The following is a 26,437-nucleotide window of genomic DNA, read 5'->3' on the forward strand; positions in this document are numbered from 1 at the left end:
AGGTGGTGCTTCCTACAGGCATATATGAAGCAATCCCCTCAGGCTTCCTTGACATCAAGGGCGGAACCAAGACGTCTGCCCAGTGGAGAACCTGGACGGAGGTTTATGTGCCCCTTATCTGGCCAGATATCTGGCAGATGAACAGAAACATACCGCCTGGCCACCGAGATCATAACCCGGCTTTGACGGACAGCGAACTGCGGTGCTCCCTGCTCTTATCGGAGGTTAATGTGGTCGCATTGAGGCCCAATATCAGTCGAACACAGGTGGCCGTATTGCGGACTTTGATCCGGCAGTGGCAAGACCTCGTCTTCCTCCTACATCCAGGAATACAACGGACCCGTAACTGGCATCAAATCGCCCATATAGTGGACGACATACTGCTACATGGACCTGTGTATTCGACTTGGGTCTTTGCTGCAGAGCGCCTCGGCAAATTACTCAAGCAGATTAACACCAATGGTAAACAGATCGAAACTACCCTGTTACAGGCCCAATATCGGTCCGCTACGGCTGCTCTGCTCCATGCATTGTTAGTGGCCGGTGCAACAACTCCTGCGGAACGCTTAGCTGCCGCCAATCTGACCCGTATCAGGGAGGATACAACAGAACGGGGTACAGCAGCCGCAGAGTTTCTCGACCAAATGATCACCGATCTAGACGAACTCGAAACTGGGGTTAATCTGGCGTTCTCAGCGCCCAGTAACGCTACGTTAAAGCCCACACATGGAACCGCCCAAGCCATATCAGCTCGCGCATGGCCTGCAATACAGAAACGGCTCAAACTAGAAGATCCTGATCACGATTACTTATTAGAGGGTGATCCTGCCATTAACCGGCTGTCAGCCCGTCAGTTAATTGTCCGTCAAAAGTCGACCCGCTACACCGGACTCAAAGGCCCCACAAAGCGATTCCGAGTGTGGAATGACAAATCAGGCGATTATCGGACCTGTAACCTGGCAGAATACAGGGATACTCTCTTCCACTTTCAACAAATGGCATCGGTCTACGACCCTGTGAAAGTCGCTTCAGGTGACGATCTCTGTCTTATCGCAGGACTATACGACGTCGAGGTGACCAACCATGAGGCCGTTATCCAACAGCGCTTGTGGCTCATCTTCCGGCAAGCTGTCAGTTATGCGATGCCTCCCACTGCCGGCAATCCCTATCAATGTCTTATCGATCAGTGAGGAAACCCTTAACTGCCCCCTCAACGGATCGATAGCTGATGGTTAGCATACACAGCTCTCGCTTGGAGGTACGGTTGTACCAATCTAGAACATTTCGGCAATCTCTTGAGGCGATCCCCTTGGACGCCTTCATAATGGCAGGATTACGCCCTGTATCTCTGACCGAATTGAGGCCCGATAAAGGCCCGATAACGCATTCCTCGTCGCCCCCTATCTGGGCTGTTCAAGCGTGTACAAGAGTCTGAAGTCAAGGGACAATATTGATGGTATGGTCAAGGAGACAAACCGGACCGTTAACAAGCCTCTATCGGTCGCTATTTACAACCGACATCTGCCTGTCTAGATTAGTGCCCTTCCTCCTCGCCAACTTGTTGTCAATCGGGTATTAAAACCATCGGCCCTGCATAACAGCCTTGTATGTGGCTTGTAACTCACCCCTAACCTTGTCGTTTTGTATTTTCCTTTTTTTTGTAGTTTTTTTTTTTTTTTTGCGTAAGTCGATTCCCCGCTGTCGTAAGAATATAACGGGCCTTTACCCATCTCAAACCCACCCCCATAGACCATCGATCGAGCCTGGTTAAGCGGCCAGAGCTCCGGTCAACGCCTCCGCTTGAGCCTCCAGCGCGGCCGCATCAGCTACGGCGTACTCGACGGCCAGGGCCAAGATCTCGGCATTAGTCTTATCGGGCACTTGACAGGCCCTTAACTGGGTGGATCTCGCCCAGGTCTGCTTGTGCTCAGCGAGCGCGTTTGGACCGTTCACCAACTCCTCGAGCGTCGGTCGCTCTGCGTGACTTGCCGGTACAGGAGGATCCGGGTATATCAACGCCCACAAAGCGGGCTTTTGGGCCGCCCATATCGCGGCGGTTTGGGGTCGGACCATCGACCGATAAACAATCGCACCGGTAGCAGCGGGATCCGGCCTGGTTGGGTCGCCAGCCAAAGGTGCCCTTAACTCCTCCGTTTTGGGGTCGGTTTGAGGCCACATACGCCTTGGAGAGACCCATCGTGTGCGGTACAGGGGCTGGTTCCTGTTCTTCTCCTCAGACATTGCGTCGAGATAGGAAGCCGCAGCGATGCACTGTTATAGGAGACATATGCGGCAGGTTAAGCGTCGGTTTATGGCCAGTTAAGTAATGATTCGACTTACCTCGTCAGAGAGCCAATACGGCCAGTTCAGCTCATAACAACCGTCGGCCAGGGCTGCATTGCCACCGAAGGAGTATCGGCGCCATACCTTCCAGCTATCCGTCTCGATAAGGGCCGGTTGATTGGCCGGCTGTTGAAGGACGGGGAACCTTCGGTTCTGGCGGTCATCGCACTGCCACAACGTCGGCGAGAACAGCGGTGCCCTTAACAGAGCGTAAACTGGGGCCTTTCGACACAGGTTGGGAGGGGACTGAGGCCAGATCTTGTACCTGTCATCGGATATCTGTGAGGAAGTAACGGAGAGAGACAACAAGAACGACGGTAAGCCTGCATGATAACCGACCCTAAACCCACGTCTATCGTGTCTGTTAAAGGACTCACATGACCTCGCTTGCGATTCACCAGACGCGCGAGATGGACGCCTCCTTCTTCAGCACTCGTGGGACGGACGCCAGACCGGTTCTTGCAGTACTTGATAATGAGCGGTTTAAGGTCATTTACCGTGGGCCTGTCCCCGTTGGTCATCTTCCAGGTGTTGACGACGCGAGCGGCGACCTCGTTGACAAAGGGAGACCACCTGATCGAACGTTTATCTCGATGGTTAGTGGTAGGATAAAGGCATGATAAGTGATGTGCTGCTGACCGTTCTTCTCCGATCTTCTTCCACTCAGGCCTCCAAACGCTCCTTGTCCCACCCATAGCCAGTTCGACATCGATCTGTTGAGGGCCCGGTAAGCCAGTGTCCTCGTCGTCTTCCTCGTGCGAGGGCCATTCTCCATCCGGGAGATAACCTGGCTCGCTGATAGAATCACCGTCCCAGGTACCTCTCATCCCGATTAGTTCCTTGACAGCATAATGGCAAGCGTACTGTTGACAAGGTGTTAGCGGACCAGATAAGCGGTGGATAAGGCAAGTGTTAGCGGACCAGATAAGCGGTAGATAAGGCTACGCTATACTCACCGACCACTTGGTGTTGGTACGGGTGCGCGATCGCTTGTCTGGGGAGACGTGGGACGAGTGAGTGGGAGCCGGGGGATTAGCCGACTGGTTAGAGGTCCCCGAAGGGCCGGCTACAGGGCCGCTGTTGTTCAAGTTCGTGGGGTCGTTGAAGATCCCAAGCACAATCGCACGCAGCTCGGCATCGGTCTTGAGGGCGGACTTCAAACCGGACAGATTGATGCCTCTTGACGAGGGAGTTTGAGGTCCGCTAGAGGTCGGATTGGCATTGGCGGTGGACCCTAACGCAGGGTTATCGGACCCTTGGTTGAGGGCGCGTAAGCGGCGTCCAGTGTCGTCGACGTGATTGTGGAGTTGAGCCTCGATATCGTTGATCTTCGTCTCAAACTCCTCCCTGTCTAGAAGTCGACCTCTCGACTGGACCTGCTGCAGCATCGAAAGAACCTTAACCGACCTAAAACCGGCCACTAACTCCCCCGATAAGGCCACCAATTCGTCTAGGACGCCTTCGAGGGAATGGACGACCGACGATAGCTTCTGGGTGTTGGGAGTGGGGCCGACAGGTACGACCTTGTCTCGACGCTCAATAACCGCCGCGTAACGGGCCTCAAACAGCCTGATTTGGGCTTGGAGACTTTGGACGATGTCCTTAGGGGTGACAGTCGAACCGGTGATGTGGGGAAACCGACCCATATCCTGAGGTTATGGAGCACGTTAAGAGGTAGTTAGTACCCATCTAATTTCCTTCACCGAAGGAATCTGCTTACAGTGTCGGTTCGCGGCTGAGAGAGAGGCGACAGTGAGAGGGTGAGTTAGCAGTCATATAAGCCATTGTTAACCCCTAAGCTGACATACGACTTTGAAATTGGCTGCCCGAAGATCGTCGGTGGTTGCCTTGCGCTTCAAATTCTAAACCAAGCGTGAAGATGCCACAGTGTTATCAGAGTGGTTAAGCGTGTGATAGGAGATAGGTAGGAACATACGTTTTGCTGAACCGCCTTTATTGCTAGTCTGGCTGCCTTTCGTTCGGCCTTGGCTTTCTTCTTCGCTAGCCTCTTTGCGCCAGCCTATACGACACCGAACGGGGGAGTAAGCCACCAGATAAGAGTGCTATAAGACCGGCCTATGGGCTTACCTGTTCGACAGTCAATAGCTCGTCGGCGGATATGTCACTACTATCGGCCGGGTTTGTAGTCGCATCGGAGTCGGTTAACTCATCCACCTCGACGGTGGGGTTGTCGAGGTTGGGATCGATGCCCTCTTCTTCAAGCTCTTCACCTGTAGGTCGGACTGTAGACAGGTAGCGGCAGGATATACGGTCAGCTAAGGGAACGATATGGGTTAGTTAGAGAGCGTGATATGGTTCTGAACTGACCCGGCTGCTTCCCCTTCTCAACACGAATGACACCCGTGTTGGGAGCACCACCACCTATCGGAGCAATAACTGACCGTAAGCGACCTGGCCAAGAGACAGTTTCGGGTAGCTTTTTACTTACCTGCAGCAGGGTTCTCTTCTAGATGAACATGATGAGGGCAAACGTGGTTGTTAATGTGAGTCGATACGGGTGGTATAAGTGTTTGTTAAGGTACTGACGGGTTCCATCATTCTGACCGACATGAGACCACCCCGAGGACATCAGTCAGAGTCTAAAGCGACTGGATAGATGCAAGGTAAGGGGTACATACAGCAGACATCGTTTGCAGTGGGCTTATACTTGTTTTTTGGCTTCTTCGTGATTTTTAGGCTTCTTCGAGGTTCTTGGTGAGTTTTGGGCGTAAACGGACTGTTGTTGGAGTGAAAACGGGGTCGTGAGGGGTTCGTAAGGGGGTCGTTAGGTCGTACACAGGATTAGGAGAGGTAGGGGGGACTAGAGATGTCTATAGGCGTGTTTTACTTATTACTGAGTATTGTAGTAAGTATTTTAGCTTCTCGAGTCGATTGTTGCTTATGTGGGGCTCGACGCGCTTGCGATGACGCGTCAAACGCGTGAGCCAAACAGAAGCGCGTGTACGTACGCGTATAGAGGGCTGGCTAGCGCCATTTAAGGGGGTCGGCAAAGGGGTACGTTAAGACATTTCTTAACCGGCCAGTTAAGAGACGTCCTTATCGGACCCTTAACCGTGACGCGTGACCCGCTGTGACGAGCACCGTATGGCTCATAGATCTGGCAGGGTTTCAAGTTCAGTCATTCGAAACTCAGTGTACCAATGCAAGGACTCGGCTCCGACGTCGAGGAATAAATCGAGTGGATGATCGTTCGAGTCATGCGAGTCACGAGTAACGCCGTCGACTGGGTCCGAGCGATGGGATGCTGTGGTGGCTGTGCCTCGATCGCAAGGTATATATACATATATACATGTAGGCCAAAGTAAGGTCATTTATCGTCGGATTCGATGGCTCATACCGGAGGCATACTCACTTTCCCAGTCGACCTCTCTTCCAAATCTTAGTCCGAGACGGGGCGAGATGCACCTAGATCATCAGCTCCCCTGGAACGCCCTCGCTCGGCACATCACCCTGAGCCGATCAAAACGGGACTCGGCGTTCGACCTGGATCTACGTGTTCAACGATCACCAGCGCAAGTCAAGGCGTATGCGCACTTTGTACACGTGTTGTCGAAGACAATAGCCGACTTTGCTAGGACGTTCCAGGATACGGGCGAGGATCACGTCGAGGCAGGTCAGAATGGAGATTTGCTCTCCAGTGATCTGGTGGAATACCCGGAAAAATTCGGCCTAGGCCCGTATATGACCAACTCCTTACGCTCGAACCCGCTTTGCGAGGAATACCGTCATATCGAATACTGGATCCAACGAGCCCGATCCCCGCAAGGAGAAGATGGAGAAGAGCCGTCGACGTACACCACGGCCGATGCCGATCTTGCCGACGCTGTCAAGATGCTCTTGACCATCGCAGCCCGGGCGGGCGTTGACGAGAACGCAGAGGACGAAGAATCGGAAACGATGGCCAGGGAGGCGACAAGGGCTTTATTACGTCTCGCTCGACACCGGGATGTACCTCTCATGTACCTCGCCGGTCTACACTGGGGTCACGGGTTCGGGTTCGACCTGGCCCCATTGACGGCTTTGGAGATCTACTTGTTGATCAACACGATCGAGAGGACGATCATCAACCGCAAACCCCCTGTGGTCAGAACCTCGGCTGGGGAGAAGGTCGTCCTGCCCAAAATCGGGGAAGAGATCTTGACTCGAACACAAGCCTTCGAGCGGTTCATCGGGAACGCCATGTGCGACTATGATTATCCGGCCCAGAACGTCATGCACGAGGCGTTCTGGCGAGAACTGGGATGGGATCGGGACGAGAAGAGCCGAACGGACCCGCTCGTACAGGTGCCAGGCTCGTTACAGCCGTACTTGCGAGCCTGTTTTCGGTTACTTTGTGTGTATCACTTGATGCGGACGAACGCCGAGCCGAGCGTCGATATGGACGCTGTCTGGAAGGAGATGGTAGATGGGGTCTTTGTATGGTGGGGTAGCGCGATGATATATTAGATGAGGCACTCTCGTAATTGACAAGCGTCGGGGTCGTCCTCCCGGTTCGTGAGGCTTTCATAACAAAGTGACAAAGGGGAAGTGTGCGAGCAGAATACGTAAGGTGGTCGTGGGGGGAGGGGCGTAATTGTTCGTAAGGGGAGAGCAGGAGATTCGTAAGTGGCGGAGGAAGGGCATTCGTAAAGAGGTTATGGGAAACGGTTCGTTGTGCAAGTTGCTGGTTTGGCGGGAGCCAGCGAAAACGATGCGAAAGATTGTTAGTAGCTGTGAGTCCAGGAGCAAGGTCGAGGTCATGAGCATAGAGGATGCAGTCTGGTTCGAGCTTGATCCTCACGCGTGTGCATCATTTGTCCATGGGCGAGGGCGTCTCCATTTGCTGTTCGGCCTTTGGTTGCCTAAGGATGGAAAACCATGATGAGTCGATCTGGCCAACAGTATCGGCTCGGGAACTTACTGAGCCACTAGCTGGACGGCCCGCGCCTCTTCCAGCTCGCGCCGGCGGTTGTCTCGGGATTCCTTGGAGACATGCTTGTAAGTGGCTTTGCAGAGCCGCTCGAGAATTCGCTGGTAGCGATCCTGGGGTTCGGTAGTCTTGGCGTTCAGGCTATCGATGAGGTCCAAGAGGGATATCAGTTCATCGAAGTCCAGCGCGCCATCCCCTTCGTTCTCGATCTCGTCGCGGATCCACATGCTCAGAAGAACAGCTTCGATCCCAATCGAATTCCACTTCGTATCTAGCATCCATCGCCAGGTGCTGAAATGTCGACTGATGAATGTCAAAGCGTGAGACAATGCAGGACCGCTCAAGAATTGCAAGTTGGGACTGACCTAAAGGTGACGGAAGGCTCGATGGAATAGATGGTGAGCGATGTATTGGGCTTTGTGGCACTGCAAGATGGATTGCAATCAGTACGTCGGGTCAGTAACACAATGCGGAACACGTTTGCGGACTCACAGCCGATGACCCTGTTTCAGGACGATCATTCGTATGTTCTTCTTGTCGTCTTCGATGAAACATAACAATTTGCCGGTGATGACCAAGAGCTCTCGGGCCAAGGGCGAGGGTGGGTGAATGGAGAAGTGACCGGCAGTGCGTACAGTCTTTCGCGACCCAAGGCTGATGAGGGGCAGGTCTGTCAGATACGCCGGTAGAAGAAAAAGAGCTAGGCGGGACTTACAGCTCGAGTTCGGCAACCATACCGTCGTCTTCCTCAATCTCGAATCGGTAAGCATCGCTTGTGAACATCACTCGTTCGTAGCACCAATGATCCGTATGAGGTAAGTCGATCATAGAGGTTTCCTCCAGAAGTTCGAGCATGACCGAATCGCCATATGTCCAGGGAGGGCCAGGGATATGCCTCGACGGTATCCATTTCTGCCAAGCCGTTTCGAACCAGTCTTCAGCCAGCGTCTCGTCGACGTAAGAGACCGCACTGTGTGATTCGAGGAGTGGCTCCTTGCTATAATAATCATGTCGGACGATAAGCTAGATTGCGGCTTGCGACCTCGACAGTACTCACGTAAATGTCTCCCATGATACATCAGCGCTAATGCTCGGCTTCCAGTGAGCACAGCCGATCAACTCGACCAGTGCTTCCCGATGTCCTTCTGCGGCTTCTGGCATCCGAATGAACCACCCTGGACCAGCAATGAGATGGCCAGGGAGTCCTGGCCGGACGAGACGGGTTGCATCGAAGAATAGATCGTAGCCGTCCCATTTTAACTGGGGCTTGATCACGAGAGCTTGATCCTTCTCGGGTCGAATAGGGGACTTCTCAGTGGTATCAGATTGACAGTGTTTCTGGTCGCCATCACATGAGGAAGTGGTACGATTCGAGCTGGAAGGAGAATGAACAGCGGTACTATCATCGATTGTGACCGGATTTTGTAAGGTCTGTTTATTGTGGTTTTTGGCGGAAGATCGGGTTGAGTCGATAATATCGGTTTGTCTTCGTTCTCCCGCCAGTGTGAAGGATGTACTCTGATTGAGGTCAATGTTGTGGTGGCTGTGGGTTTTGGTAAATTGATGGTTCGAGCAGAGTTGGTAGCGTGACCTTTCTCCCAGGCGATCAATGTCGGATCGATCTCGTTCGTCCAGGTCTTGATCGGGGGCAGCAGCAATTCCTCGGCAAATGTAGCAGTCGTAAGTGTTCGTGAATGTCGCAGGCGGAGAAGAAGGGATGGATGGAATTGGGGAAAGGGTAGTCGTCAAACCGGTGCCAAACCCGGAAATTGTCAGGGAGAAACTAAACATGATTGAGAGCCAGCTGAAACCAGCTGTTGGCGGCTTCGTCGTCTATCTCGATATAATTCTAATATTAATCGATCAGTCCGCACCGTCTTGCGGAGAGCTTGGTCGATGTGATCGGCCTGATCTCAACCTTGAGCAGGTCAAGGGATAGTAGGACCGTCGAGATAGAAGTAAAACATGAAATATGGTCAAAGTCGCAGGATCTTGCTTATGTAATCTTGGACATGGGTGTTGGCCGTTGAGAATAGGGCAAATTCGATGTGGAGATCGTCCGAGAGTACATACGAACACAGCAAGGCGGTCATTCGCAAGTTGCAGCGAAACCAAAGATACAACGGGGACCGAGGACCCGGAAAGACAAACGGATCATCGCGGTACTTCGGATTGACATTCCCGAAGTCGACATCGATACCCAAGACACAACCCGGGTGTCTACCCTACCTGCCTGTTGTTTCATGTCGACGATCACGGTTTGTAATCTCTGAATACGTTCGTCTCGTTTGCCGTCGCCCGACACAGGTGTCCGTCTTCAGGAAGAATCCCACGTTCAAAGTAATCGGTCAAGACCCCCGACCAGCACCTCTGCGGCCAGGCGAGGTAAGAGTGGCCGAACGATTCCGTGACGACATGACGAGACATGTTGCCGTACAAGGCGGACATCTTCTCGCCAGAGATCGAGGGGGTGATGGGGTCGTAGACGTTGGACATGATCAAGACCGGGTTCGCGAGGGTGGTATTCCACGGGCCTTCGAACCTCTCGGCGGGCTTGTCGCTTTGAGGCCAGAACTGGCAGCCGCCGTGTTGTTCCATCATGGCCACGGTAGCTCCAAAGGTAGGCGAAGTTTCCCTTCTGATCCTCTCCAGCCGACTAGCCATCCCCTCTGGGGTGGGCAACTTTTCGTTCTCTCGGTATCTCGGCGCGTCTGCACAGCTGACTGCCAATCGGCTGAGGTCGCTCTGACCCGTCTGGCCGAGTCTGACCTGGTTCAACACGGACGTCGGAGGCAGCAAGAAGTCCCGGAGGGCCGTCGACTTGGAGTTGTACATCGCGTCGGATAGGGCCGAGGCGAACGGTTTCCAGAGCGACGGCAGTTGCAGCGTCTGGAAGAGCGATTCTGCAAGGTTGCGGGTAGCGTACGTCGTCAGCAGCAGTACCTTTGGAGTATCGACCTGATTCGCCCAACTTTCACCGTCACTCACGTCGGATATATCCACTGGTAACCAAACCGGGTCTACGAGCCTCCCACGCAGCCAACGGCGCATGGTAGACGTCCTCGAGGAACCCGTCCACCCTCCTCTGTATGTCCCTCCAACTGTGATCTCGTGACCGGACGAGCGGACAGTCGGTCTGTCCAGCGTCGTAACATGCCCGGTAGAATGCTTCGAGCGATTTCTCGGCGTCCGTCAAGAGTACGTCGAGGAGGTCGTAGGATTCGTAGTGTTCTGTCGCCCACCTGATGGTCGAGATGGCGTAATAGTATATCGGTCAGGGTTAGGAGGCAAGGACGGGTAAGGTGAACAAGGTACAAGGGAGTCAGCGAATCCTTCCGCTTTATCGCATCCCAGAAAACCCTCCTTCTGATCACGGCCTGACTGAACGCCTATCGAGACTCACATGACGGGATCGGCCACTCCATGAGCGACGACCTTGCCCACTTTCCCAGGCAACATTCCTAACAGGTAAGCCGCCCAGATCGTCCCGTAACTCCCACCTATCCCGTTGATCATGGCCTCGGGGCCTTCGAGCACGGCGTTGATACGTTCGGTATCCTTGATCAAGGTCGTCGTCCCCAGGTGTTTCAACATTTCGGCATTGGAAGTGTTCGAAGAGGCACAGCGGGATGCTTGGAGTTTGTTTTGGGCGAGGAAACGTTCGAGTTGGAACGTCAGGATCGGGTCCGGGCTGGAGGACGATGAGGAGGAGGAGTCGTTGTGGTGAAGCTGGAGCCGGGGGAGGACCTCCAAGCCTAACTCTTCGGGCATGTTTGCCTTGACGACCGATGCTTCCAATTCCCCGCCCCAACAATCCACTACGGGCCTCGTCCGACCGATCCCTCGAGGGTCCCAGGAGATGACGTCGAACTTGCCTCCGATCGAGCGGTGGATGTTTTTGCCGAACGTGAAGGACGAGGTGTAGCCAGAGACGCCTGGGCCGCCGTAGTTGATGAGGACCGAGCCGAGAGAACGTTCAGGGTGGGATGGTGATGAAGAGGACGACGAGAGGGAGGAAGGGATCTTGGTCATCGCCAGGTGGGTCAGGCCGGCAGTAGGGTCCGAGTAGTCAGTCGGGACGCTGTGCTCGATGGGACGGGACGAATACCGGTAGAGGGAGACCGCATTGGGGTGGTAAAAAATGATGGGCTATGTCAGTCTCGAGTGCTGGTTCTTTCCTTGTCTCGACCAGAATCTCGCCGAGGAAGGATCACTTACGTAAAGACGGTACAGAACATCGAGTCATCTTCCTCGCAACGAGTCCACTTGAGGTTCTCGGCCGTGGTGATCTCGGGTGTCTCTTCTTCGCTGGACCGTTCCAATCGTCCGCTCGATCGAGTTCCGATGAAGGAGAGTGCAGCCAACAAGCTACCTAAGATCAGGGTCGAGGCGAGCAAGGCCAATTTCTTGCCCGGCGATGTTAATCGCCATGTTCTTCGTCGAAGACGTACATCGCCAGGAGGGATCAGGAGGCTAGAACTCTCCGTCTTCATCGTATCGTGTGCCCGTAAAAAAACGGATGCGAGCGTGGCTGTGGTGATAGCTGAGTGAGGCGAGCTTCATGATGTCGTACAGTCAAGCTAGGGATATATACCATATGTCATGGCGATCGAGGACGATGGCGAGAGTGACGAGTCGAATGTCGACCGCATGGGTCCTATCTGCGGCTCATCGGCCAACCCCGAATCGACCTTGGACGGCGGCGAGCATGTTGTCCGAGTTGCGTTGAAGTCGTTGCAGCTATTCACAGAGGCCAGAGGCGGAGTCGTGGTCACGTAGTCAAGGTCGAAGACAAGCTTGCTCAAGGTCTTTGTCGAATCGACCGGCCGAACCTGACAACTGCTCGGTACATGCCGCGTGTCAAGGAGCCGATCTTCAAAAGTTCATTCAGGTCGGGGTCGACGTCAGATAGGCTTGTGACATGCATAATATTCGTATATTGACACGGGTCGGTCGTAGAGCGACATAGCATAAGCCGGTCGTAAAGTGGCATTCTATCAACTAGGCGTAAGGGGGTGTCGTAGATCCGTAAAGTAGCATAATATTTCGTCGTAAAATCCTTCCTAGGCTTTGTCGTCATCGTCGGCGTCGTCGTCGTCGCCGATGAGAGAAACGGCTAGGTCAATGATCGCCCGAGCCAATCTGACCGCCGCCACGTTATCCTCGAGGCCCTCATGTCGTACCCGTGGATCTATGAAGCGGATCCACCGGCGAGACCAGACCGGTTCCGAGAGTTTCTGGGTACAGCGGGTGATGTCGAGGATGGCCTGAGGAGTCAGGGGCTTTGATAAGAGTGCTTGGATTCGGCGCTCCAGCTGTTCCCGTCCATGAGGCAGGTCAGGCCATCGCAGGGGCAGGTCCGAGTTGTTTGACGGGGGAAGCACGAAGCCGTGCAGGTCGATCTCGACGTCGCCTAGGTCGCCGTCGGGTCCACCACCCTGGTCCCACACGGCCAGGATCTGTAGTATTGAAGCTCGAGAGAGGCAGGGATCACCCGAGTGTCGAGCAGCTTCAATCCTCGCTTCTAGCCGGGCATGTACAATGTCCTTGCCGGCCAACTCCTTGTTCTTCTCGGCCAGCTCGTTCCTCAGCTCCTGTTCCCGGACCTCCCAAGCTTTGCGTGCTCGCTCGGCCTCGTCCCTCAACGCCCGCTCCAGGTCTCCCGAAGCCTTGCGAGATTGCTCCGCCTCGTCTCTCAACGTTCGCTCCCTCCCTCCTGCCTCTTTGACTTCGGACTCCAGCGTTTGCACCCTTTTCTCGTACGCTCGCTCCCTCTCTTCTGCCCGTTGCAACTCTCGCTCGCGGTCTTCGGATCGAATGGGGAAAGATGGCGGCGGCTCTAGGGTGCGTAAGGAAGTAGGGCTGCTTGTGGCCAAGGCCGTTGGGGTCGGGGAGAAGGATGCGGAGGTTGTCGAGCCGATAGGAGCGGCAGGAGTGGTCGAACTGGAAGGAGCGGCCGGGACCCTCGAGCTAATAGGTGCAGCTGAGGTCGTCGTCGAACTGGAAGGTACGGCGGGAGTGGTCGAAGATGATGGGACCGAGGCCGAGTTCCAGGCCGGGCTCCACAGAAGACGTTGACGCTGAGCGATCTTTGCCGCATCCCCGCCTTCTACACAGGGAGGAACGTCTCCAGCGAGCCTGATTAGAGAGGAGATTCCTTTGAGATTCATCGGTCGATATCTAGAGTATGTTGCACGAGAAGCTCAGTCTTGTTCCCCCCCGGCTCGGAACATCGTCCTGCTCACCTCAGATCACTGTAGAGCGCCCTCAACCTGACTACCTTCGGAGTATTCACCTGATGATAGGCCTGCCTCATCTTGAGCTCCATCTCCGACACCACTGCGGACCCCGCCACCGTATGAATCCCGGCAGGATGCTTGATAAACCCACATCCTTCACACACAGCCCAGTTGTTGTCAGGACCTGCTTCTTCTAGGTGAGGTCTAGAGGGGTGGATAGGGAAGCGTTGGTGGTACAGGGCATATTGGAGGGCATCAAATCCGGGGGGCTTCTTCGTCCACCAGTCCTCGACCTCGTGCTCGTACGCTCGGATGCCCTTTGGCGTGTTGGTGTTTATCTTATCCAGGGGGGCTAGCGGCATTGCGTGGGACCTGTGTGGTTTTGTATGTGTCTATATGTGTAGCATGTGCGGACTATACATCGCTATAAAGAAGACTCTCGGGGGTCGATCGAGAGTTGATATCGAAAGCTGGGTCGCGAGGTCGATATCTCGACGCGCTTCTCACCACCCGGCCTCGATCGATTCTTGGCAAATTCTTGCTAAGTCCCGCCAATTCTGGAAAAAAAATGCGATAGTTTCCCCCGTATTTTTACATTTTGGCTACGCTAATACGGTCGGTAAACCTCATAAACACACTTGAACCTGCAACTACGCAAGACTTGGATCAACCGAGGGCCATGTCGATTCGACGGCGGCGGGATCCGATGCTTACGATCGGGGCCTAGTCTACATAGGCGGGTTGCGCCATGTACCGACTGTGCTTCTGCAAGCGGTATTCGGTCCGAGTCGTAACTGGAGACGAGCCAGGGCCAAAATCGAATCAGTCTGGGTGATTTACGGGCGCGCACCACCTCGTTCCGGCGGTACAGACCTGTCGGTGACATCCCATTGTCTCGGCCGCATCGACCGGAACGTTTGCCAGCGATGTGAAGAGTCGGGAGGGCCGAACGTGAAGAGTTGGGAGGGCTGGATGTATGCCAGGCAGGTACACGGCACCGGTATGAGCTGACTGGCTGGCTGCAAACATAAGAATCTCGGTCGGACGTTGACTCACGATGTGATCATTCTCTCTTCCCACATATCCTCCGCCGTCCCACCCGGCTACCAGTCGGCAACGACCTGTCATACCCAATTCGCAGATCAGCACGAGAAGATCGTGACGTAGCCGAGATCGACGTACCTCCATATTGTACTACCAGACCCGTCCTTCTCGCCCGGTTTCCGCGGCAGTCGATGGGACCTGTCATCCCCAGCAACAAACGTCAGCTTGCAAACGCGAGGCCTGTCCCCTGCCAGTGGTCCCACGCTGGACGTACCTATCCACAAGTCTTGCATGGATATCCGCCCTCCATTCCTCGCCCTCGAGATACCCGATCCGTCCGACACATAGTCAGGCCCGACCTGGTGAAAATGGGGAAAAAGGCAGCAGGTCGAGACGTGAGATCGTGACGGTGCCGAGGGAGTCGTCAAGAGGATGCTTACCAGCGCGGGTGTCCCAAGTCATCCCCATAGGCCGATCACTTGGCGAGATCCAAGGTTCCGAGCACAGCCTGACCACCGACGTCCCTAGCGAGATCCTAGAACGAGTCGGTTGTCGCAACAAAAAGTCGTGTCGTCAGCACGACGGACTCGAGGACGTTGTGCTGTGGCCTGGGCACAACTCACACTTCCGAAAACGTCGACAATACCCGCCCGGGCTCCAAAGGCCGTCCTACAAATGCGTAGATCCGTCAAGTCAAGCCCGGCAATCTCTGACTAACCAATTCGATATGCCCCTGCATGCTATCAACCGTTCCTATGGCGATCAGATCGGATAGCAAGTATGTTAGCGTGATCTGGACCCGCAACACGATCCGAAAACTCACGCACCAATTTCCTTTCCGTCACTTGTCACCTGTCACCATTCGAAGCCGATAATCCGAGTGGCTCGTCCCGTCTGGTTTCGTTCCAACCTGTCAAGAGCTTACCGTTCCTGCCTATCGAGAGCTTGCCGTTCCTACCCGTCAAGAGCTCGATCAGTCACGGAGCCCGTCCAGTTTTGGCCGGTAAGACGCCTCGGAAACTCACAGTCATCGAAAGCGCGTTAACCCCCATTCGATACCTGTCAATCAACTAGTCGCCGAGAACAGGGTCAGCAACGATAATTGTCGAGCGAGGACGACAACGAAGGTACTCTTGCTGTATACGTCTTGAACCTGGACCTGCGGAAACACTTTGACCGAGCGAAAAAGTCAGCCGGCGGTCTGGCGAGCGGTAGAAAGCAGGAAACGGTACTCTTGCTGGATACATCTTGGACCTCGACCTGCGAAAACACTCGGCAAGCGGACAAGTCAGCTCTGGTTTCATCAAACGGACGAAAGGGGAAAGGTACTCTTGCTGGATACATCTTGGACCTGAACCTGCGGGAACACTCGGCAATCGAAACGTCAGCTCTGGTGTCTCTGTTACGGAGCGAGGAGGGAGGTACTCTTGCTGGATACGTCTTGGACCTGAACCTGCAGGCAACACTTGGCAAGCGGGGCGATGTCAGCTCGATTCAACAGGATACGACGATAGAAAAGGCGAAAGGTACTCTTGCTGGATACGTCTTTGACCTGGCCTGTGATCACTCGTAAGGTGGCGAGAAGACGTCAGCTCTGCCCATATCTGAACGGGAACGAAAGGAAACGGTTCTCTTGCTGCATACGTCCTTGACCTTGCATCCTCGAATACCACATACAGTCTCCTGGCCGCTCTTCTCGGGGTCTTCTATCGATGCTCTCTTGACGTTGATCTCGCTTGCGATGCCCGTTTCCAATATACTCGATGCTACCCGTGACCCGTGCTCGCTCCCGTTGGCCTCTTCGCTGGCGCCTCTTGAACGTTTGATCGCACCATCGCTCGCCATCGCTGTCGCTATCGTCGGAAGAACGGGACGCCTGACGCGCTCCAAGGAAAGAGTCTGGGCAGACCTGTCTCGCCGGTGCCCCGCCGGCACGATCTTCTAGAGTGACAGCCACCACTGACCATCGCGAGAGAGTGGAGGAGGAGGAGGCTCTTGAAAGAGGAAAGCTTCGCCATCGTGGCCGCCGTTTGGTCTTGGGAGATCAGGTCCGCTTCGAGACCCTAATCCCGACTGGCAGGTTCAAGTCCGAGACCCGATCTTCTCGCTTTGCGCAAACAGCGGTCCTGTCAAAGTGCTCACCATGGCGGCCACCGCTCGTCTCGGAGGTTCAGGTGCACGTTTCAGACCCTAATCCCGACTCGCAGGTTCAAGTCCGAGAGACCCAAACCCCTCTCTTGAGCGGCGGCTCTGGTAGAGAGATCGCTCCCCTCTCCTCTCGGCGCGCTCCTCCTGCCTGTTCCTGCCTCACTTGGCGCTCAGAGGCCGTCACGTCGTGTCTTGCCAGCAGGGTCGGTGGGGTCGAGATCGCCGTTTGCTCTTTCCTCTTCTGGCTTTGGATCCCATCCTCTCTCTTTCGTAGCCCGGGATGTCGATCGTCGGTCCGTGCGAGGCCGTGGTATCTTGGTGGGTTTTCGTCGGTATTCTTCCGTGTTTCGTATGTAATTTCAAGTTCTGTCTTCGGTGCATCCTGCTCCCATCGATCTCGCTCTCGTCCGACCTCGCCGCCGTCTTGAAAGGGTCCGTACATGGTCCTCTTGCTAAGCGTCTTGTATATCCTCCCCGCGGTCTCGTCTCCTCGTATCCTGTCCTTGTCCTCGTTTCTTTCCTCAAAGCCCACACCGACCATCCCATCTTTATCCCCGTTCCTGCCCAGCCTAACCCTTCGTGTTTCCGTGTTTGCTTATACTAGATCGATGGTCCCGCCGCTACGTCTATCACCTTGCCGCTATGTCTATACTCTTGCTGCTACGTCTATCTTGCGGTCTTATTCGTTACCGATGCCGCTGTCTGTTCTTGTGAAAGAAGAAGAGGGAGAGGAAAAGAGCGAAAAGATCAAGTATATCGAGGTCGTCATTTTGTTTTGATCAAGGTGGTGGGAGGATATGTTCGTCGCGCTCGGAAGCAAATTCGGAGGCAACGATGGATGACGTGTACGTACGTACGTGGGGATAGCGGACTGAACCACCCAGCAGCATGCGATGACCATGAACGACAAGTAGGCTTTACAAACGGTGCGGACCAGGCGCTCTACAAGGGATTAGACTGGGTACATCCTGACGAGCTACTTCTCCCCCGAAGGAACCTCCCGTAATGGCGGCGAGTACGAGCGGCGGTCATGTCGACCTGACGCTCGCACGGAATTCCTCTTGTAAAAATCCTGTACGCCCAGCCTGTAGATCGACCAGCGTAGACAGCATCTGGGCAATGTCATAGAGGTTCCTATTGTATACCAGAACGGTGATCTTGCGCAGGGACCGACCTCGAGGACGCGAGGACGGTCTTGCGTGTTGGCGGATGCGAGGCGGTTCAGCGGTATTCGTGATCTGATCGATGTCTTTGACCGATGTCGGATCATTGTCCACCCCCAAGACTTCTCCAAAAGTGCCGAGCGAGCCGAACCGTGGACATGGTGCAGAGAGATCGCTCGCAACCGGGCATATCGAAAGGTGATATCGTGGTGTGCTCGTCTGTAAGCGTTGCCTTTTTCGTGGGTGGGATTCCTCGCACGTCATGCATGGCCCGCCGTATCGCAAGAGCTAGGGCGAGGATGGAAATAGGGTCAGCAAGGAACGACGACCCGAGATCGATAGCACGACCAACACCGATCTCTCGGCATCGTAGACGTACTTTGCCATCGAGCTGAATGGCCCCAGGTCAATCCCCTCGGTACACCGATCGATCCAGCCAGTTCTTGCTCGGTATCCGCACATGTTGATCGCCCGTCCGCGTCTTTTTCCGGCTTTGCTTCTGAGGTCGGTCCAGGTTAATCCGAAGCAAGCTCGAAATGACTCCCCATCGAGCTGCCCGACTGGTCTTGCAAGGCTGGTCTCGCAGATCTTGTGCCTGCCCACGATCGATTCGCCCGGGGAATAGGCTCGATAGCCATCGAATGACCCAGGAGCGAGGGGGTCAAGAACATGCTAGCCCTGGCGATGATCGACCGATCGATTGCCTTTGCGTCGATGCTGTGCTGTCCACCATAGCGACGACCGATTCCTCTTCGTTCCGAGTTCCGAGCGAGCTGATGAGAGATCCGATCCTCCGGTCCGGCCATCGAAGAGAGTAGCGGCTCGGCCTCTTCGTTTGCATGCCAATGTTCTGCGTTCACGAGTGCAAGGTAGACGGTCAGCGTTCCTTGTATATGCACCCGCGATATCGAATCCGGACTTGCCATATCGTGCGGTTCTTCCCAGCGAGACCTGGATGGCAGCGTCGCCAGATGAGATCCGGCAAATAGTCTGCAGTGTCCCACCACCATGTACGCGCTTTATCAAGCTACGAGAACAGGTGCACGCCCGTGTCAGCCCGAGGAAGATCGATGAGACCTGCTTACGATCGTCATGGCGGTACCGGCCTGGTACTCGCTCTTGTCCAGGGGTTATCCGATGTCTGGCCACTTCCGCAAGGTCTTTCCGACTCGTCGAAGTGCCCAGGTAGATAGCGTGTCGAAGTGCAAAAGTAGCGATTCGAAGTAGGCGTACCCACACCCTCGCCGTTCGTCTTCGTCCGTATTACCCTCGCCCCTGTCAAGTCGGCTCATCAGTCAATCGGTCTCGGTAGACACGCACGTAAAGAAGAAGAAGGGGAAACGGGGTGAATGAGGGGTCGACCACCTATCCCTGGCGCGCGTGAGAGATTGACAATCGCTCGGGTTCACAATTTTTCTCTGCTTTACTAAGCTAAGAGACGCGCCCACGCATCGTTCGCGCGAACACGAAGCGAATGATTCAATCCCCATCAAACAGTAAACAAAGTCTCCCCGCGAACACGAGATGACCCGCGAACAAACAAACATAACAAAGGTAAAAAACAAAAAGAAAACAAACCTACATTCGCACAACAAAAGACCAACTCTGCCAGACAATAGACATTACACCATGCATGCTTGAAACATCCCACGACAAAAGAACTCTGCCATCGTTTCAGCCAACTGTACTCCATCTTCGACACCTAGAGGTCTCGCTGTTCCCGGCCCATATCTCATATATAAGACGCAAACTTTGATATACTACACCATGCGCACCGCTCCCTCTCGTATGTTCTGCCTTTCTCCTCCTTCTCACCTTCCGCATCTACTACTCATAATTACAACCTAATCCAGCAAATCCATTTACTTCTACCATGTCTGTCCCCGCCAACTCCTCCAACCCGGTCACCCCCGACCAAAGTGCTCGCATTACGCTGGCACCCACCCCCACCTCTTCCTCCCTCCGCGATCTCCTCAATGAAGAAGATAAAGAGGTCACCAAGTTGGCAGGCAAACCAACTGATATCATAGCCGCCGTCATCGCATCTGCGACGGGAACCGATCAGGATGCACCTGATGATCTCTCATCCGTCGGGTGTAACTGTTTCGCCTCTCCATGCCTTTGTCCGCAAGAGGAATTTCCACAACTTGTCCCCGCGAACGGTCCGAAATTCTGGCGCGACAAGTTCGCGGGTGGGCGAATCGACTTGAATCTCTCGCGTACACCCTCGCCCCGCCTCGTTCCAAACGAGCCCCCTCTTCCCCAGGCAGGCCCATCTGCCCCTCCACCGTCTCCACCTCATCCTCCCTCTCCTCGCACGACGCTCAATCACCACATGCTTATTAATGAGCTGGACAAAAAGCACCACGACGAGAGGATGAAGGACCTCGACGAGAGTCACCTCATGTTTATTAATGAGTTGGACAAAAAGCACTCCCACGAGAGGATGAAGCGCAACGACGAGAGGATGAAGAACTACCGGCAGCAGGCTGCTGAAGACAAGGCCCAGTTTGAGGAGGATCTTTTGCTCCGCGATGCCGCTGACTGGTCCTGGACTGGCCTTGACCTATTGCCTGACGACGACGACGACGACGATAACAGTGGCCTTGGCGGCAAGAGGATCCCCGCCCTGACCGCTCGTGATAAGGGCAAAGAGCGGGAGAGGGGTGCTACTCCCGTAGTCACATCCAGCGCGGCGCGGCCACCTCCCGTTGCGGCTACAACTATCCCCTCCCGTCTTTTTGCTGGGCTCAAACCTCCCGTCGGATGGGAGTCCGGTACGCGAGACCTTCCTCAACCTCCCCAATCTGCCCGCGAACAGCTCGCTGCTGCCTCTTCGGCTCTCGCTGCCGCTCTAGACGCACCGGCCAACTCTGCCATTCCTGTAAGTCACATTGCTCGACATGGCTGTCTAGAGATCACGCTCAACTTGAGGACTTCTCTCTCCCCTCGTATCTGAAGCCTATCGACCTCACACGCAGTCTTGCAGATTACCAAACGGTCATTACTGCCTTAGCGGCTGATACTATGGGTACGTGTTCTGAACGATGAGGCAGCATCCTGTTCTAATCTCATAATCTCATCTCCTTCTTCCTCCTCGCGATACAGATGCGGGACTTACGCCAGCTGCCGCCGTGCTGATGTACTCCGAACAGGAGGAACGACGACGCCGAGAGGCCATCGCAGCCCCTGCCCCGACCCCGATTCCATCACTTCCCATGGGTCTTCCCTCCCTCCTCAAAGTATCTCAACCTCCCGTCCTCCAGGCCGCCATGGGTCAGCGTGATCCAGCTGCCCCACTTGCCCAACTAGCCAACAATCGGGCCTCGGTGGCTGAAGTACCGCTCGTTCCGAGCTCTTTCCGCTTCGAGGATCCACTGAGTCACGCATTGAAGACTAGGGTAGGCGAGCTCAAGAACCCATAGCGTTGTTAACTTTCGTTTAAACTTTTCTCTTCTCTTTTACAAATTCTAGGCTCAGTCCATCATGGAGGCGAGCGCAAAGCCTCGTGATTGGGATCCGGAGGAACACTACCCGCCTCTGCAACCCGGCCGCTCCCAATCTAATCACTACGTTGACCCGCCGGCCACGATGCTTACGGCCTTTCCCACCGCGAAGTTCTACTCCCGCTTCCGGCCTGGATACTGGTTACACGATGCAGCAATTGAGTCGTATCTGTACTTGGTCGAATGCCGCGCGAACACCCCCGCGAACAACGCTCCCAATCATTCCGGTAGCTCCGCGAAGGTGATCGTCGGCCCGACCGTGATCGGACAGATCCTCACATCCAAATACCAGCAGGGAGCGCGTTATCTCGGTGCCGTAGATGGGAGTCCCACCCAACTTCCGTACTTCGAGCAGGTGAGCAAATACTTTTACTACGCCGTCAATTGAAACTTTCAAACTTACAACATACTTGTTCGCCATCCCTTCTTAGAATGGCATCGACCTGTTCGAAGCTAACCTCTTTGTCATGCCCTGGAACGTCAACCGGGAACATTGGTTTGCGGTTGCAATCGACATTCCCGAGAAGGCTATATATATCGTTGACTCTGCACGGTATCAAGATGCCACCCGCACGGATGTTTTCTCGGTATGTCTTCCCTCCAGACGCCCCGTCCTTTCGTTGCTCACCTTACACCTTACCCCTCGTGAACAGTATGTCTTGTGCTGGCTTGCGGAGACTCATCATGCCCTTCGCGGTACCGCTTTGGATACTTCAGCATGGACGTATCACTACCCGGTGAGTTTGTCCCCTCGTTCCTCCGTTGGCGGTTGATAGGTATTCATACGAACACCACCCGACATACAGAACGTCGCGCAGCAAGAGAACGGGAGTGATTGCGGCGTATTCACCTGCCTGTTCATCGAAGCTATCTGTCGGACCAAGTCTGTTCAACAGGGTGCAGAAAGTCTTTTCCACAGCAACATCGATGACGCCCGAATGCTCATGACGCTCGAGCTGGCCCAGCGACGTCTCCTTAGCCGACGAGGGTAGGTTGTACATTAGATTCATTGCGTTTGGTATTCGGGTGGCTTGTAAGGTCGTTCTCAATCTGTTTATACATTTCAATGCTTGCTCCTTCCTTCACTCTTACTATTCCTTTTGCCCTCGACTCAGTGAGGACCGACGTCTGCTTCATTAAGTTCTGCACCAACTACACCAACACCTGTTGTCATACCGCCTATAAATACACGATGTGACCGCCAATACATATCGTCCCCCTTGCAAATGTACTGCAACTCCCTGTCAATCAGTTGGTTTGTGTTCGCGCATCAGTTGGTTTGTGTTCGCGGGAGACTCTCTTCACACCGCGAACATCTGCATCCGCATTTTCGGCTGTACCCGACGTTATCGTTGTATCGCTACCTTCACTTTCTTCCTTTACATAAAGTCGCTGTTACAGACGCACTTACACTCTCATGCGAATCCCAATGCCATCCAGACACTGGTCCACTCTGTCCACTGTGTCATGCCTCCCGATCGTCCACCAAGAACACCAACGAAGGTCAAGCGAGGGAAGCCATCAATTATACCAAACAGTAGTCTACCTTCAGCTTTCGTCCCTCCTAGATCACCTTCAACACCATCTCCCCTCCGGGTGACAACTCGCTATCCAACAGGGCGTGCAAGTCTTTTCAATACTACCAGTCGTGAGGGTGTGATTCTTTCTTTTCCCGGCTGGCGGCCAAACGGGAGCAGGCCCAGAGGAGTGCAGGCCTCTCACAAAGAAACGAACACTATCCTCACGAACCACTTTGAAGGATTCAATGACATCGCAACTGAACAAGAGGACGTGTTCGGCCCTGTTCGTCATTTTGATCATCTTAACGAGCTCAACACTGCACTGAGCCAGGCTTTGACCCGTGGCAACAAATCGTCAGTCCCGTAGGGCACCGTCTCCCATTCACATCACCTCATTCGCGGTCTGTTCCTCCCAGGTCTTACCTCGTCGAACGCAATCGCGAACAGGTCTACCTCGATCAAATCCTCATTGTCCTTGTCATTCACTACTACCGCCACAGATACAGTCCCCCACCGACTCCGCCCCTCCCATGGGGAGATGGACAACAAGGCTGCTCATCTCTTCTGCTCGTCGATATTTACGGTCAGTCTCTTCACTCACTCTCCACGGGACGTGTATTTACACCGTGCGAAATAGAATGTTCGCATGTTTGGCTTCCGAATTCATGGAGAGAAACTCCAACCGGGATTGCTGCGCACATCATCAGCCGAGGATACATTCCGTCTCGGCTGCAATTCCCGACTGTAGCCTTCAGCTCAAAATGCCTAGAATTCTACACGATACATTTCCGTCACGCCCAGCATTCGCGACAGTCATTCGTACGCTCTATCTGTACATACAATCAAGTACGTCTCTGGAGGTGTATGTCTCAAAGCTTGGATGATACATAACTTGCTAACGTGCTCGGACGCCCCGCTTCCCAGATAGCCTACAGCGAAGGCCTTCGCGTAAAATTCAGTGCTGCTGTTGACCTATACATCGACATCGTGACCGCTATGGAGAATGAAGTAGGGCCATTCCCACCCCACAAAGCGTATAATACTGATATCACTCTCACTCCAGGCAGATTCCTTACAGAATCGGGGAACCACAGTGTTCGATACGGACTTCCGGCGCGCAAACCCCGACCGCGAACAGGTCCTGTCACGACCTCCTCCACCTACAACTCAGGATGAACCATTGACGACTCGCTCCGCACCAATGACCGGGGTACTAGCACCATCAGATTGTCCATCGGTAGAAGCACCTGCGAGGGGCCCCCCACTTCGCCAGTGGGACTGCCCGCTGTGTTTTGGTAGCGAGTCAGCTCCCCCGGATGATACGTATGAAGTCTGTGTCGCTCTGGACGGCAACAACAGTTTGAAGAGACATGATCACCATCCATCGGCTCGGCAGTACCAAATTCATCGATCGTCGTTCCGCCTGGGCACCACCTTTGTTGATTCGTTCAGTCATCAAACCATCACACATCAGAAACAGGCCTCTCAGCCACGACCGCGAACAGCTCCAACCCCTGCTCAGGATGTTCCCGACACTCGCCCTTGTGCATCACATTGGAATGCAGCCTTGGAGAAGCCAGCCGCAACCAAGATCTTCGACGCAATGGGATGGTTCCCGCTGGTCTGCCGACATGGCGTCGTTCTCGCATACACTGATATGATAAAGGAGCGAGAGAACTCCAAGTTTCCGCTCGCGCTTCTGCGATGGATGGCAGATCGCTATCCCGGACGGATCGCTGTTGGATATGATATCGGTTGCACGTTTAGCAAAACATTTGCACATGCGCCCCTGCTTAAGCATCTCCAGGAGCCTCATCCACGGCTGTCTTTTCGTCAGTAAGAAGATGTCTTCAAGGAGAGACCTCCCAACTGAATGTCCCTCCCTTGCCCAATCCAGACATCGGCGCATGGCATGGATATGCCCATTCATACGAATGCCAGCTGCAGTACCATCCGCGAATAACCGCCGCAGTGGGGTTGGAAGACTTTGAGACGTGTGAACGTCTCTTCTCTTTCACTAATCGGATGGCTGGATTATCCCGGCATGCTACAGCGTATCACCGACATCAAATGCTGGAGATGATGTTGAAACACTGGAACGCTGACAAGCTGGCGAACGCAGGTGCGTCCCCTCGATTGCACCCTCAAAATCAGGCGCTGACGTGTTCGCGGCCTCATGAATGCAGCCAGGTTCCTCGTAGCAAACCTCCGATCAGCTAGAGCTATGCAGCGGGAGGCTCTGGAGACGATCCGGAGCCTCACTCGCAGCCATGGCAAGCCTCACTGGGATCTGGCATTCTTCCGAACGATGATCGATAGTGAGCGAGTCTCCCGAGAAAACGGTCACTCTGTTGCTACACTGCACATGCGTAGGGCGCGAACGGAACAAGCTCGCTTCTATCGCTTGGCCTCATCGTACCGGTCAGCTTTGAACGACAGCAAACAAAAGCGAATCGCTTTCGATCAAGTAAACAACGAACCGACGACCGATCCTGTGATCCACTTTATGCATCTTGCGCACCGGGCCAATGCAGACGATGCTCTGGTGAACGCCCGCAAGGATCTGTTGATCTGTATGAACCAACACAACTTACAGTCACGGTATCCGAGGGACGCAGACATCTTCATCTGGCTAGACAGTCAGGAGGGCAAGATAGCGGCAGACAACGCCGTGTGGGAGGCTTATGAAGACGCTCTCGACCACCTGGAACTGGCTTGTATGTCGCGGATGCAAGAGTTAGATCGCTGTTCGCGCCCGGGAACGTCGTACAAGCTCCGAGCTAAAATCCAAGCAGGCCTCAATGCCAGAAGCGCTGGTCTTGAAACATCTCTCAAGAAGTATCAGACGGCACGTTTGGCTCTGCCGATCGCACAGCGACCGCCCCTTATCGATCAAAGCCGTTGGACGGAGAATCAAGAAGCAGTCTCTGAGTCTTTTGCCTGCCTTAGAGACCAACGGCACTTTGGAGCGGAACTCTGGACTCAACCACATATAAGAGAGGGGGTGCGTGCCACCCGTCATTACGACTGTGCGATGAAAGAGCTCGCCAGGATGAGGACGGAGGCGGCACGTTTACAATACTGGCTGGTGGATCAACGTAACCTGTTGTGCACGATAGTAAACACATCAAACATCCCCCCCACAGCCATCTGGGATTCTTTGAAACACCCTGTAGCGCATACAAAACCGAGGCAACTTTTGCCCGCTATGGCCGTGTGCTGCATCATGGAGCGACTGAAAACGTTCGATCTTCTTGCCGCCGGCCTCAATCGTGACTTCCATCCCTTTAGAGAAGATGAAAGTCATGTGCCCTTGCAAGACGTACCTCCCCCTGTACAACTTCACGAGAGGTTCAGGCTATCTTGGTGCCGTTGGACAACCCAGGATGCTGGAACGTCAACGATAGACACCGATTTCGACTGTGACGAGGACAGTATACCGGCAGGAGCGGATGAAGTCGACCCCATTTAGGGGTTAGGGGTTAGGGGTTAGGGGTTAGGGGTTAGGGGTTAGGGGTTAGGGGTTAGGGGTTAGGTTAGGGGT

At 54.4% G+C, this 26,437-nt stretch overlaps 7 protein-coding genes across 7 annotated transcripts; 2 read left to right on the top strand and 5 right to left on the bottom strand.

Moving 5' to 3' along the window:
• Positions 1-1,767: 1,767 nt before the first annotated feature.
• On the bottom strand, positions 1,768-4,991 carry HD553DRAFT_342371 (uncharacterized protein; the record flags this gene model as incomplete). Its single annotated transcript, XM_046182738.1, has 13 exons — positions 1,768-2,271; positions 2,341-2,622; positions 2,721-2,916; positions 2,983-3,206; positions 3,300-3,992; positions 4,064-4,078; positions 4,152-4,205; positions 4,280-4,363; positions 4,432-4,586; positions 4,672-4,725; positions 4,793-4,810; positions 4,891-4,903; positions 4,983-4,991. 13 exons carry the CDS (start codon positions 4,989-4,991, stop codon positions 1,768-1,770), a joined length of 2,301 nt encoding a protein of 766 aa, XP_046036735.1.
• A 701-nt stretch (positions 4,992-5,692) lies between these two features.
• On the top strand, positions 5,693-6,835 carry HD553DRAFT_311846 (uncharacterized protein). The gene has a single exon (XM_046180026.1). It carries the CDS (start codon positions 5,764-5,766, stop codon positions 6,808-6,810), a length of 1,047 nt encoding a protein of 348 aa, XP_046036736.1. The 5' UTR covers positions 5,693-5,763; the 3' UTR covers positions 6,811-6,835.
• Positions 6,836-9,172, bottom strand: HD553DRAFT_350244 (uncharacterized protein). Its single transcript, XM_046183517.1, has 7 exons — positions 8,331-9,172; positions 7,989-8,270; positions 7,766-7,927; positions 7,639-7,698; positions 7,265-7,576; positions 7,145-7,205; positions 6,836-7,074 (listed from the first exon to the last, which is right to left on the bottom strand). The coding sequence occupies exons 1-6, from the start codon at positions 9,062-9,064 to the stop codon at positions 7,154-7,156; spliced, it is 1,602 nt and encodes a 533-aa protein (XP_046036737.1). The 5' UTR covers positions 9,065-9,172; the 3' UTR covers positions 6,836-7,074; positions 7,145-7,153.
• Positions 9,173-9,487: 315 nt separating this feature from the next.
• HD553DRAFT_37458 (uncharacterized protein) lies at positions 9,488-11,396 on the bottom strand. The gene is made up of 3 exons (XM_046184180.1): positions 10,677-11,396; positions 10,262-10,515; positions 9,488-10,176 (listed from the first exon to the last, which is right to left on the bottom strand). The coding sequence occupies exons 1-3, from the start codon at positions 11,303-11,305 to the stop codon at positions 9,527-9,529; spliced, it is 1,533 nt and encodes a 510-aa protein (XP_046036738.1). The 5' UTR covers positions 11,306-11,396; the 3' UTR covers positions 9,488-9,526.
• Positions 11,397-12,016: 620 nt separating this feature from the next.
• On the bottom strand, positions 12,017-14,022 carry HD553DRAFT_37413 (uncharacterized protein). The gene is made up of 2 exons (XM_046184179.1): positions 13,519-14,022; positions 12,017-13,453 (listed from the first exon to the last, which is right to left on the bottom strand). Exons 1-2 carry the CDS (start codon positions 13,872-13,874, stop codon positions 12,337-12,339), a joined length of 1,473 nt encoding a protein of 490 aa, XP_046036739.1. The 5' UTR covers positions 13,875-14,022; the 3' UTR covers positions 12,017-12,336.
• Positions 14,023-15,031: 1,009 nt separating this feature from the next.
• Positions 15,032-17,245, bottom strand: HD553DRAFT_342377 (uncharacterized protein; the record flags this gene model as incomplete). Its single annotated transcript, XM_046182739.1, has 8 exons — positions 15,032-15,091; positions 15,180-15,225; positions 15,482-15,510; positions 15,582-15,626; positions 16,234-16,409; positions 16,521-16,629; positions 16,699-16,746; positions 16,868-17,245. 8 exons carry the CDS (start codon positions 17,243-17,245, stop codon positions 15,032-15,034), a joined length of 891 nt encoding a protein of 296 aa, XP_046036740.1.
• An 8,331-nt stretch (positions 17,246-25,576) lies between these two features.
• On the top strand, positions 25,577-26,002 carry HD553DRAFT_262756 (uncharacterized protein; the record flags this gene model as incomplete). Its single annotated transcript, XM_046177433.1, has 1 exon — positions 25,577-26,002. A coding segment is annotated over one exon (426 nt), but the record flags the coding sequence as incomplete, so codon positions are not given.
• Between the last annotated feature and the right edge of the window lie 435 nt (positions 26,003-26,437).

The sequence above is a fragment of the Filobasidium floriforme genome (genome assembly GCF_021052385.1).
Source record: "Filobasidium floriforme strain CBS 6241 chromosome Unknown HD553scaffold_11, whole genome shotgun sequence".
Lineage (NCBI taxonomy): Eukaryota > Fungi > Basidiomycota > Tremellomycetes > Filobasidiales > Filobasidiaceae > Filobasidium > Filobasidium floriforme.